We start from the raw sequence: 13,606 nt of genomic DNA on the forward strand, positions 1-13,606 counted from the left end.
CTCAAAACATGTTCACGTATGTGTTTTATGTGGTCAGATAATGTGAGACAAATCAATTTAAAACAGAATGTAGGAAAAAGTGAGACTGTGAGAAACAGCCAGGCTGCTTCAGAAAAAGCTGAGATAATTGAAGAGAGGTGAGGGAGGAGCGGTGGGGGGACGGTGTGAAGGATGAGAGGAGCTCCAGGACAGCTTCACCCTGTGGAAGCTGACAGGAAGCAGGCAGTAAACAGGCAGAGACATGTGGAGGTGAAGGCGAGGAGGAGTGTGGAGAACAAGGGGCGGATGACTTCCCTGCAGGTGAGAAGAGTCTGAAGGACGGAGGCGGGAAATAGGTTGATGAAGGCAGCATGAAGCAGTAGAGCCTGAAATACAAACAAATAATAAACATAATTACATTATTGTGAAATCTCAGATTCACAGAACAGAAGTATTTTGATGTCCTGATCGGCTGTGCTGGTCCATATCAGTCATGATCAACAGAGGATTTTACTCCTCTGTTGACATTTTGTTGACTTTTTGTGATGCGTGTCATTTTCAACCAAGCAAAACATGCTGATTTTAACAAAGGCTACAAAACAAAAGGTCACAAAAATGTCAAGTTCGGACGCTAATTTAAAAAAAGGTGAACACTAAAGGTCCCTTGCTCTGAACTGGCTTCTTATTAAAAGGTGATCCATACTAGCTGTGTGTCAAAAACATCATTAAATAAGACGGTCCGGCCTACAGAGGACTCAGCATGTCAAACAGGCTGCTCTGATCACAAACAAGGACCCGGCCTGTCTGCTGAACAGTAAACCAAAACGAGTCACCTAGGGTGTTTCAAAACTGGTGTTCAGAATGTGCAGTGCATTGTGGGATAGCTTGTGTTTAGCAACACCCTGGTAAAAAAGGAGCAACAGGCCCACTTTGTGATACAACGAGCCTTTGAAGGATGAACTACTTTCAACCTCAGGGGGCAGAAAACATGTTCCAACACTTTGGTACTCTCCAGATCGACGTATGAAATGTGCGTTTAAGTTTAAAGTTGTTTTTATCTCCAGAGGAAAACATCCTGAGCTCCAACCAGGATGCTGATTCTGCATTGAGGGTTAATAGTTTGGCAGTTTGGGAAACACACTTTCCTGCTGACTGATCAGAGACGATGGAATATCCTCCTCATGAATACTGTATGATGTTACAGTACAGTCAGCAGCCAGTTAGCTTAGCTCAGTATAAAGATCTAAAACCTGCCTTCTAGCACCAGGAAGTGAATCAAATGTCTTATAGCAGGTGATAATAAATAACATCTCTGACTGAGCGCATGGAGGCTGGATGTACTCATAGTGACAGAGAGACTCCTTCACAGCCTGCTCATTGTTCCTTTACCAACCACATTTGGAAAAAAGAGCAGCTCTGTGCACATGAGCGGCGGCGACGCAACCTGCTCTCCCCTCTGTTCACACTCCTCCCCTCACTTGGACGCCGCTTCTCGGCTTCCATTGTTGTCTAATTAGCCGTACAGTGTGCAGATAATGGTGAAAGCTACATACCTTGGACGGGCCTTTGCCTGCTGCCAGGATGCCCACAATACTCACTGCTGTGCCCAAAGCTTTGCCTGATTATTGCCAGGGAGGAGACTGGCATGGGAACATGGGGACACAAAGGCTGGCACAGGTATACAGACAGTGACATGCACTTTAAAGCCGTGCCAGCATACATAACATGCCAGGGCTTTTCCTGTCAAACGATCTGTGTGTGTGTGTGTGTGTGTGTGTGTGCATTCAGGTGTGTGTGTGTGTGTTGAGGCTGTTCCTGTGTTTGCAGAGTGAACATGTGTGTCAGTGCAGATAACAAAGCATCTCTGCAGCAGGGTTAAGACCAGGATGTAGTTCTTCATCCCATCAAACGCCTGCTAACACAAACATCAAACATTCCCATGATGCACTGCTCCTTTTTTTTTACTTCCTTTGAAAGCTGGAAATCTGCTCTTCAAAAGTAAATCCACATTTCATCAAGTGCCCTTTATTTGTTTTAATTCCTTTAAAATTCCTGAATTTGGCCGACAGAAACGATGGATCCTTATCACTAAACACTCTTTTTTTATCTTTGTGAGTTTGACTCTGAGGAGCGAGCAGGACTCAGGTTCCACATCTGTCCGAAGAATATTTACAAAGGTTTGAGGGAAAGCGATCGGACATTAATCAAAGAGGGAAAAGTGTCACTGACACTAATTCATCTTCAGAGCTGGTGGATGTGTAGAATGCTGGAATTTAAGTTATTCATGTCGTTTGCTTCAGATAGGACCAGTTCTTTAAATGCATATGAACCCCCCCCCACCATCGCCTGCAGGATTGTTCCCTTTTTTCCCGGGTCGACTGCTTCAACCGACAGCCTTACAGCAAAAAAATCCATTTCACAGCCCCTCCGATAAGGCTGAAATAGCTGAAAATGTAATCCGTCACAGATTGTCGCCTACCTCCTTTAAAGTGTAACTGATAAACATAATCCATCAGATTACTGGAGCTCGGCATTCCACTGCGATCGCCTCGTGTTTTTCCTTTTGGTCGTTTTTTTTTTTTTTTTTGCCTCAGAGCTGAAGTGGGTTGTTAGAAAAGTCTAATTTTTGTAACATGTTAGACTCAGTGTGAGTCTTGGAGAAGCTGCAGATACAATATCTCCACCGAACACATTGTTCCTTCAGATAAGGATGAAGTCTGAGGCGCTCTGTTACACATTAAAACACACATTAAACCTTTTATCTGTAAAACTCTCGCACAAATACCACAAAAACAAATTTTTGTTTCTTGTGATTATTTTTCTAATAAATTGATTAAAAAACACAAATACAATATGCTCTGGAGGTGAGTGTGTCAGCTACCTGCTGTCTCACCTTCACTCCTGTCTCAGAGGTGTCACAGCTCTCCTCAGAGGTGTGAGGCCGGAGCCGATCAGCTGCACATGAAACTTTTGGAGGCTTTTAATCTAAATTGGACAGAACAGACAGAACGAGCTCGAGTGTTTTTGCCTGAAGTCACAAAACATTTCCCCGGACAGCAGCGAAGGACAAAGTGAATTATACAAGCACTCTGCGGTTGATGAGCGATGAAGCTGATGTTCTCTCCTTCCTCCTCTTCCCCCCCCCCCCCCTCACAGTGGGTCCTCACATCGGCAGATACTGCGGCCAGACGTCCCCGGGCCGAGTGATCTCCTACACGGGCATCCTTTCCATGACTATCACCACCGACAACGCCATCGCCAGAGAGGGATTCTCCGCCAACTACACCATCCGCGAGAGGATCCTCCCCCCGGGACACGAGGATGAGGGTGAGCAGCTGTGGATGGTGTGTGATGGCGAGACCAGAGCTGTCAGATTTAAATGAAAATAAAACAAAGAACAAAATACTGAGAGCCAGTGAATAATAAGCAGCTTCTTGCTCAGTGTGAGGAAGAGGCGGACGCTGGACAGGAACAGGCCTCTGTCTGACCTCTGACCTCTGTGTTGGAAGCAGGACAGGCAGAAAGAGTGTTTCTCCTTCAGGGATTAATAGAATGCAACAAAGAAAATAACGGGACTTTTCCTCTGGCTGCTTCAGACGAGTCATTAATGCATCGTATGATTCTTTTCTTCACTTAATCCTTGTTCTGCCTCTTTTTAATGAAAACATGCCAGTTATGAAAAATGTCCTTTATTTGTTGCAGTAGTTTCATTAACATTTGCTTGAGGCAGCTCTAAAACTTCATTTAAAGCCATAATGCAAAAAAAAATCAGTGATAGCTCTGTGAAAATCCTCGTCCTTAGAAAGTCTCTTAGATAGAACGCGCTCTAGCTGAGAGCAGAGTTCGATTGCACAGTAGTAACTTTTTTTATTCATGTCAGATCAGTCTGACCCACTTTCTTTTCTTATCTCCTCCCTGTGAACAGTCACGTTCACACGTCAGGATGTTATCGCGTGTTCGACTCCGTGTTCCGTGTCTGTTCCGCGCTGTGTGTTCTGAAGACATCTGTCTGCCTCAGTCCATGTTTTGACCTTTTTAGAAATGGCTCTAGAGGTTTAAGTTGTTAGCTCGTATGGTTCTTGTGCTCTCGTAACCTCAACACCCCCTCACCCCTTTTCTTTAGGAATGTGTGTTCAGGGCTGAGTTTCTGTGAGGTCCCAACATCTACAACAACCAACATGGACACTCAGATTCTACAGATGATCCTTTAACTGGGCACACCGTGGGGGTCGGCTGTTTAATTCCTAATTACAATGAATTGAAGGCTCATTGAATCATGACAGGAAACGTAAACAGACCACTGAAGCTGTCACTATTTAAATTGTTGATTGACACAACGATCTGATCTCACATGTTGTTCACTTCTTCAGTTCATATAAACCAAAGAAAACATTCAGGTCTCTATATTGATTCAAATCTTCATCTTACAGCAGAAATGACTGATACATCTGAATGTTGAGCTCAGGATTCCTCCTGAGCAGCAGCGCTGCAGTATTAGGGAAATGTTTCTGAATAACGTGTGAATCACACATTTTACCAGAGGGTCAGAGGCAGCCTCTTCCATGTTTGTTGTTGCCATTGGCAGAAGATGTGGGTGTTGTCAGCTTGTGTGTGTGTCTGTGTGTCTGTGTGTGTGTGTGTGTGTGTGTGTGTGTCTGTGTGTGTGTGTGTGTGTGTGTGTGTGTGTGTGTGTGTGCACTCTAATGTTGAAGACAATCTGAGAATACATGGATGTAGTCTGCATGTCTCAGATACTGTATACACGCCTGAGATAAATACAAAAAAATGTTGTTTAGTATGTCTGAGAGCGCGCACACACACACACACACACACACACACACACACACACACACACACACAACCAGCTCGGCTTTACTGGGTGTTATGTTGAACAGAGCTGCAATTTGTTTTTATCAGGACAGAGATGTGGAGGGAAAAGGCTCCCAGTCGACCAGGAAGTGGTGTAATTCACTTATATTCTGTCTCTTGGGACCTAACAGAGTCTGACCCCCAGACAGGCAGAAAGACTCCTCTTTAACAGGCAGAACCCTTGAGCAGGACCCGGGTCATGAGGGGAGACCCTCCTGCTGTCGGTTGGCTGGGTGAAGGAGAAGAAGAGGAAGTAGATGGGACAGAGAGGAGGAAACATACATCACAGAGGACAAAGATGGCCGCCGCTCAGTAGAGCATGTGGAGGTCCCACAGCAGCTTAACTCGGCAGCACAGCTACGTTGAGGCTCAGGGATAGTGGAGCCCGTTCTTGGCTTTAAGAACCATTACAAACTCGTCTCCGTCTTCAGGAGTATGTAACATCAGCGCTGACACACGTTGTCTTTCCACTTTATAAAACTATCCTGCTGTAAACTAGGACTCCCATCAGGGGCTTTTTGTGGGTGTTGCTGTATAGCACTCCTTGCACTCCTCTCTGCACCCAGAGTGGCCTTTTGTCCTGGTCCTTTGCGCCTCTTTGCCACAGAGGAAATAAAACGCAGATATCCTGCAGTGGATTTACGGCGTTCCATCCCGCTCTGCCCGGGCCATCACCACCAGAAGCTGCCTCCAGCAGAGCCTTTGATCAGCTGAGACGCCATCGGGGGGGATTTATGTCCTTTCTTTCCTTTTAGATGGAAAGGTGGAGGGGGGGGGGGCTGTTTGTCCCTCGCACCTGCTGTGAGGGAGACAGAGAGGTGAAGAATAGAGTGAAGGAAAGAGTTTGTGGAGCTGAGAGCTGAGCTGAGGAGGACGAAGGCTTCACAGGATGAACTGATAATATTTAGTGTTTACTCAGCGTCTGGCTGTGGTTTCAGAGCTCTCCGGTTCTTCTGAATAACACGGCTCAGTCTGAAAACTGTCAAGTTAAAGAAACAAAAGTTGGAAGCAACTTTCTCTCCCAATTTGTTTGTGGAACTTGGAATGATGCAGTGTGTTTGTGTCAGTCTGGCAGACCCTGTGTCTCCAGACAGCCCTCCCACACACACACACACACACACACACACAGATACTTCCTTTCGTCCGCCCTCCCTCTTCCTTCCCCGGCCTCCTGCTGTTAGAGTGGACGCTGCTGCTTCATGGACGCTGACACTGAGCACAACGTGTGTTTCATTAGACTGAGAGATTGTACACGTCTCTGCCTTCTGATAAACATCGAAAAATCTCCAAATCAGAGCTGAACGTTCACACATTACAGCTGCAGCATGTGTGTGTGTGGGTTAGTGTGTGTTTATATCTGTCTCTGGATGAAACCCTGTTCATAATATGGATGCAGTCAGCACTCGGTCTAAACCGAAGCTGAGACTTTTCCCTTTCTTTACTTGATTAATAACAAACATGATGGATTGGCTCTGAAGAACTTCATTTCATTTCATTTTATTCATTTTATAAATGAAATGAAATAATAAATGAAATAATTTCTCAGCTAAATGAAAAAGTCCTGTTAGGTGCTGAGGGGGTTTAGGGTTTTTACAGTCTCTAAGCTGTGGAGATCAGTTACTGCTGCTGGTCTGAGATTCAGGAGCATTTTTTAGTTTTCCAGCCCGTGTGTCTGCACACAGCGAGCGCACAGTCATCAAGTGTTAGAAACAAACCGTCACCATCGCTGCTGTTTGAAGCGACCCCTCGTTGGTTTCCCAGCAGGGATCAAGGACTCACTCCAGTGCTTTCCTGTCTGACTCAGAATGAACACAGATGAATGATGGCCCAGTTTTTAGAGATTAATGACAAATTCAGTCATTAGCAAAGACAGCTTGTAGTTCATCCATCGACTGATGTGTGTTTTCAGCCTCACGCTGAAGGAGAGGTTTGTGCAGTGGAACTTCTGTGAAACTTTTTTTGTCTTCTTGCAGAATTCACTTGCATGGAGCCCATGGGCATGGAGTCAGGAGAAATCTCTTCAGATCAGATCACCGCCTCCTCCCAGTACAACTCCAACTGGTCCCCGGAGCGCTCCCGTCTCAACTACCTGGAGAACGGCTGGACGCCGTCAGACGACACCGTCAGGGAGTGGATACAGGTCGGTTAAAATCAAGGCTCAGAATAGAAGAAAATACATAAACATACATTATGAAATGATTAAAACTGGATTACATAAGAGAGTAACATAAGAGAGTAACGACAGGCTGTGACGTCACGTTTTCTGAGTCTGATGTTAAAATGAGTATCCGAGTATTTCCCCGTGGAGAACCAGCCTTCCTCCGTTTGTACGGGACTGTGCTGCTGAGATGCTGCTGCTCACATCTGGTCTGAATATTGTTCACTCATTTGTCCCGCTCCTCGGCGCGTCACAGGGACGCTAGATGGAGGAAAGACGCTTACATTATTGATCAGAGCCTCCTGCTCCAGCACAGTGGGCTTTTCTTATCCTCATTGTGAAATCTGACAGCATGCAGTCATCAAAGCTCTGCTGGTGATTTCTGCATCTTTTAGCTGTGACCTGAGTTTAAACCACACAACAGGCCGTGCTCCGTCCACATACACCTACAGTTAACATGGACTTTTATAAAATACCATTAAACAGTGGGAATCTGTGTCAGAAACACACCACCACCAATCGTTCTGTTATAGGCACAATAGTTGCTGCTGCAGTGCTCATATGCATATTTCTTTGTTCCAAAAGACTTTGATAAAGATTAAAAACAAAATAAAATGACCTTTCACCAGCCTGTAAGTTTGCATGTAGCTAATTTTAGCCTCCTGCATGTGTTGTCGCAGACGGTCTGTTTCTGTGGTTACAAAGCACTGATCAGCAGGGAGGGTTACTTCAGACAAAAGTGACTAAAACTGAGTCATGGTGGAGCTGAAACTCTACTGACTATCCTGAAGCTCAGAGGATTGAGGTAGATGCTGTGCACAGAGCAACATGTAGATTTGAGATTTTATAACAGTGAGGGAATGTACAGATACCAGCAAAGAATCACTTGAAGCTGAGCTCAGGTTGGTTTGTAGCTCTGTTCTGTTGCTGCCACTGATTTTATATTTTATTGGTAAAGCAGATTTTTTCCTTTTTACAGGCAGGAATGACTTTTTTAACTTAATTTAAAAACAAGGACGAACATGCACCCATGATGACTCATGAAGGTTTATCACCTATGAACAGAGTCAGGCGCCCGGCAGTGTTTTTTCCTGTGTTTTTGTACGACTCTGCAGAAGAATGCAGGCCGTCACGTTTAGCTAAAATTACCGGAACCAGAGACCTGATTTGTTTAGAATTCCTTTTGGCTCGAGATGATGAGACAGAACCACCGGTCGTCATCAGCAGAGGTCCTCACGAGTCCTGGCTCTGTTGTTATTGCTGGCCTCTGAAAATGTAAACAAACGTTTGTTTTTCTTAATATAGAAAAAGAAAATGTAATTGTAGGTGAGATGTGAGAGGTGCGGCTGGCGTGCAGGACAGTTCCCATTGTCCAGGACAGGAACTCATAGAGGAAGACTCACAATGCCCCGCGCAATAAGAGCAGACCCTCACTTCCTTCCTGCGGGGTTACAGCAGGAAGCCGGCCTCGGTGCTGGATTAGTGCTCGGAGCTCTCTATTGTCTGTCTGGGGACTTCTTTTAGCTACTGGCTCACAGCTGAGCCCTGTGGGATGGTAGGATATGAAGGGCAGCATTTTAATGGAGGTTAATGGGTTTCTAGTGTACGTACAGAGAGGCCGGGTTTACCTGGAGGTCACATCCAACATGCAGTGTTCATAATGCGGCCGTGTTCAGGTTACGGTTATCTACTGTCTGTGGGAAGGTACACATCACTTTTGGACCCCTTCCCCTAGAGGCTGTGAGGGGAACTGCAGGTTTATTGGTTTAGCGTAGGCTTCACTCCGATCCATGGACTCTGCAGGAGGTGACGCCACTCCTCACTCAGCTCGCCAGTCATGAGCTTTTCTTCTGCAGCCTCTCAGTCACACGCTCAGGTCTCCAGCTGGAATCAAGAATCTTCCCAGTCCAGTTCGGGGTGTGAAGGCCGCTGTGTGTGTGTAAAGCTGAAGGAACAGCAGACCGTCCCACTGCCACAGTGATTTATAGCCTCCGAACCAGCACCGCGGCGTTTGAGTTATGACTGCTGGTTTTTGTGAGGAGAGTTTTCCATTTTATTTGATTAAGCGTGGTGCGCGGCCACCTCTGCACGCCGCGGCTCTGCCTCCCGGCTCACGATTCATCTTACTTGAGAAGAAATTATGACTTAGTTAATTTTTTTCGTGCCCGCCTCTTCCTCTGCGGAACAAACACCTCTATTATTCATTTAAAGGCATTCATATTTTAGTGATACTGTTTCCAGGTTACTATTCATAATGTTGTCTGATGATACCCGGTGGCAGTTTGGACGGTGGCAGACACTGAGCTCATTATTTAACTTTGTGATAAATCTGTATTCATAATTTGCACCACGGTGACTCATCTCATCAGCGGGGGGATGTTTGGGATTAAATGGGAAACTCTGGCATGATCTGCAAATGTTATTGACAAGTGGAATTAAAGGTGAACACAGCAGGAACCTTTAATGTCAAAATTATTGATCAGAAATCAATTTAAAAATGATTTTCAAGCCACCTGGCTTCATTTAAAAGACAAAAAGTGTCCCAAAAACTTAAATCTGACACTAAAAAAGGACTAAAGTCACACATTATCCCACTCCAAACACAGCGTCTTCATGGCTTGTGGTGAATTGACGTGTTGTTGAGAGCAGTGATGTAAGCCCAGGAAAGGCTTCCTTCCTCTCCTGACTTCAGGTATTTATAGACGCCCTGCCGTTTGTCTTCAGGATCTCCTTGACGCCACCAGGAAGAGCTCAGCATTGTGCATCTGGAGAACACATTTAGGCTTCTTGTGAGCGGGGCGGGTCGGGGTGTTTGGAGGGGGGGGGGGGGGGTGTAGATGGAGCAAATTGAAAGACTAAAGATCCTCCAGAGGACATTCAAGGGTCGCGCCACAGTGAACTCCCAAACCTGGAAAATATCATGAACAGAGAGGAGCCTCACTCACATGAAGCCTCTTCTGAAGAGTTTCCCATGCTGGTGGCTGCTAAGCATTAATCTGATTTCTTAATCAGTGAGTGGAAAGACAAAAAAAAAAGACGCAGTCGTGTCATTCATCAAAGGAAATAACGTAGATCTGATTAGCCTGTTGTTCATCTTTGGATGGAGACCTCGAGGCTGCTGACTCAAAGTGAGGGGGGAGAGAATTCCTCTTTGCTCAGTGCCAGCGAGGAGCTGGTGGTTAGAAGGTCTGTCAGCAGACTCATGATCACATTAAAGTCCCAACAGAAGCATTAGCATGTGACTGGCCATTATGTTGATGGTGTGTAGGTTTAGATATTGGGCCATATAAATGATGGATGTGTGGACATTTAACATGGAGGTCTATGTGGATGGACTCGGCTGTTTGCATCAGCTTCAGCTTTCAGCCCCTGAAGTGGCTGCTTGGCCTTTTTCAGGCAGATGTAGGATCATGTGAGTCTTTGAGGCTCTGTGTCTTCTACCATCACGGCTTTAAAGCAGCGTCCTGTGTTGGCAGGAAGCGGCGGTGTTTGTGTTCACTCTCATTTAGCCACACGTGGACTGAGTTATGTCTCCATTCCTGCATTTTTGTTCCCTTCATTAAAAAGCTCTTAAGTGTGACTATTTTCTGTGGCACAAGCAGCAGGCGAGGCCAAGTGTCGAGCAATTAGAAGATGGAAGAGCAATTACCTTCAGTCACTTGATGGAGGAGGAAGTGTGCAGTGGCGGTCAGAGGATTACTGTACACGCTGAGGCCTTTTTTACAGTTAGAACTGGGACAGCACCATCAACTCCAGTGAAATATGTGAGGTGGGGGGGGGGATTAAATGATGCACATTTGTTGAGATAAAGGGACAAGACGTGTTATGACAAGACATTAAAAAGCATCTTCAGTCTCCTTGAGAGCTCCTTGAGCGGCCATTTTTGCTCTTATCTGCCTAATCTGTGCACAAAGAAAAACCCCACTTTCCAAAAGCTAAGCTGGAGGTTGCTTTTATATTTTACAGTATTCAAAATGTCACATCTGGAAGCTGTCAGTGATGTTATTTAACTAAAGTCCCAACATACTCGCTTTGAGTCTCGCTTTGTTTTTGTGTCCTGCCTCGAGAGCTGCTTCCTGCTTCCTTGGCTCATCATATTCAGACTTAGTTTACCATTATTTTAACAGCTTTGTTAAAATAATTATCAAATATTTAAACATTTAAAAATACTCTATCACTCCATGGTACTGATCCTTTTCTCAGTGCCCTGTGTTTCCGCTCACATTCCAGTCTTAACCCAGCTTTTATGTTTTAACGAGCTTCTTGTTTATCATTTCACAACAAATCTTCCGCACGCCGCCTCTTTGTCGCTTGCTGTTTGCATAATGGATACGTTGGGATGCATCCCGTGGGAATTTAGGCGGGAGCAGAGCTGGGAGTGCTGCGGAGCAGTTTCCCAGGGGTCCCCTGTCAGTCAGCGGGCCCACACAGACCTGCGGGAAGCTATTTTCTGCTAAAGCTCGGCCTTCGGGGCCTTCACATGTTCTGTGTGACTGTGGCAACGTCTGCATGGTAAAATAATTTCACACCATTCACTACAGGCTTGCTGCTGAAGCATTGAGCGTATATATTGGCAGCAAGTGATCATTTACAAACTCAACAAGCGCTTTGAGTGGACTGAAGTGGAGTGACGCTTCATTTAAATGAATTCCTCTCATGCTTCGGACTGTATGTGGAGCTGCACGCTCTGTATCCTGAATTTTAGATAAGCATGAGTGTTCTGTGGACAATATAAAGACCACTGGAAGAGCCTGTTATCGCTGCCGCTCTCTTTGATCACTATCACTTTATTAATCTTTGTCCTATCGCTGTCTTTGGTTTTGGACTCTGCAGTCAGACGTCTCTCTTTTTTATCTGTTTTTAAACCCTTAGATCATATTATTATTATGGAGGGGGGAAAAAAACAGAAGTGTTACTAAGATCTGTGATAGTGTCGCTGGGACTTCATTTTCTTTGAACTGCTGATAAAAAAAGATTTAATTTGATTATTAAAGTTAAAAAACATGAACCGAGTCGCACTGTGACGCTGTGTAAAAGTGAATAAATGAGTTTTGTTGATACTTTGTTAGAGTCACAAGACGATAAGTTTAGTCTCAGACACTCAGACATTCAGACAGAGGTTCATTTAAAGTTGTCTTCAGCCGAGGTCGGTCAACTTCAGGTTCAAAGACTACAAACACAAGTACAAATTCAGAACACGTTTAGCCTAGCTTAGCATAAACACACACACACACACACTCAGTGAATGGCAGACTCAGCCCACCTGAATACAGGACCTAAAATCAGGCCATGCTTCTGTTGTAGAAAGGTTTGATTGTAGATAAATATTTAATAACAGCTTTTATTTAAAGTTAACTTCACATCTGAAATCTTCTGGGTTTGTTGTCTCCTCTGAAATGACTGAGAGGATTTTCAGCCCCTCGTCTCAGCCGGGTGAAATGATTAAGGAGAGTCTTCATTACTTGGAACCCTCGTCAGCAGTTTGCTGGTGGATTATGCTGGCTTATAATGTTTCTGTGAAGGTCTTTAAGTGGCAGAGAGGGGGCTGTGTTAACAAATGGGGCTGGAGATCTCTCCAGCGTCCTGCTCTGATTTTTCACTGTCTTATTGCTTGTGGAGGGATCTCAGGATAATTAATGAGATGTGAGCCGTGCTGTCCCGTGCAGCAGGACAGGGTTGTGGTGTTGATGTGCAGAGAATTCTTAAAGTGTTGACCCTGTCCTTGTCTTCACTTGCACCTCCAGGTGGACTTGGGCTTTCTCCGATTCATCACAGCCATCGGGACTCAGGGTGCGATCTCTAAAGAGACCAGGAAGCACTACTTTGTCCACTCGTACAAAGTGGACCTGAGCTCCAACGGAGAGGACTGGGTCACCGTGAAGGAGGGCTCCAAGCAGAAGGTAATGACGAGTCATTTATGCTCATCTACCTAATACTGATGAGTAATGAAGGACTCTGCATCCTAATCGATGAGGCAGATGGCTGAATCAATGTTTTCCAAGGCTGAGGGGCAGCGTTTGGCTTCACGCCTAATCTGAGCCTCGCCTGAAGGTCTCTCTACAGCCCGCTTCTTCTCTCAGCGCCGCCAGAATTCATTTCCTGAAAGGACCCTGCTGCTGTTTTCTGCTCGGTGCAGAGAGAAACTGACAAACATGTCACAAACAGCTGCGTGCATTTGACTCTTTTTGTCATCTTATTTTTTTTTTTGTTTAGATCTTTCAGGGGAACCACAACCCAACAGATGAAGTCCGGGCGTTCCTCCCTAAACAGACTCTGGCTCGCTACATCCGCATCCGCCCCATGACCTGGGAGCAGGGCATCTGCATGCGCTTTGAGATCTACGGCTGCAGAACATCAGGTAAACACACACGGAACACACACTCACACACAGAACACAGACACAAACACGGAACACAAACACGGAACACAAACACACACGGAACACAAACACACACGGAACACAAACTCACACGGAACACAAACACGGAACACAAACTCACACGGAACACAAACTCACACACGGAACACAAACTCACACGGAACACAAACACGGAACACAAACACACATGGAACACAAACTCACACACGGAACACAAACTC

At 45.4% G+C, this 13,606-nt stretch overlaps 1 protein-coding gene across 2 annotated transcripts in view; it reads left to right on the forward strand.

Annotated features, from left to right (window-relative positions):
* Positions 1–13,606, forward strand: part of LOC114450167 (neuropilin-1a-like) — a 51,862-nt gene that overhangs the window by 25,936 nt on the left and 12,320 nt on the right. For both annotated transcript variants that reach the window (XM_028428136.1, XM_028428137.1), the window contains exons 5-8: positions 3,136–3,306; positions 6,822–6,988; positions 12,751–12,906; positions 13,220–13,364. In XM_028428136.1, coding sequence (XP_028283937.1) covers positions 3,136–3,306; positions 6,822–6,988; positions 12,751–12,906; positions 13,220–13,364 — 639 coding nt within the window. The remainder of the gene's footprint in view (positions 1–3,135; positions 3,307–6,821; positions 6,989–12,750; positions 12,907–13,219; positions 13,365–13,606) is intronic.

This window comes from Parambassis ranga, chromosome 17 (genome assembly GCF_900634625.1).
Source record: "Parambassis ranga chromosome 17, fParRan2.1, whole genome shotgun sequence".
Lineage (NCBI taxonomy): Eukaryota > Metazoa > Chordata > Actinopteri > Ambassidae > Parambassis > Parambassis ranga.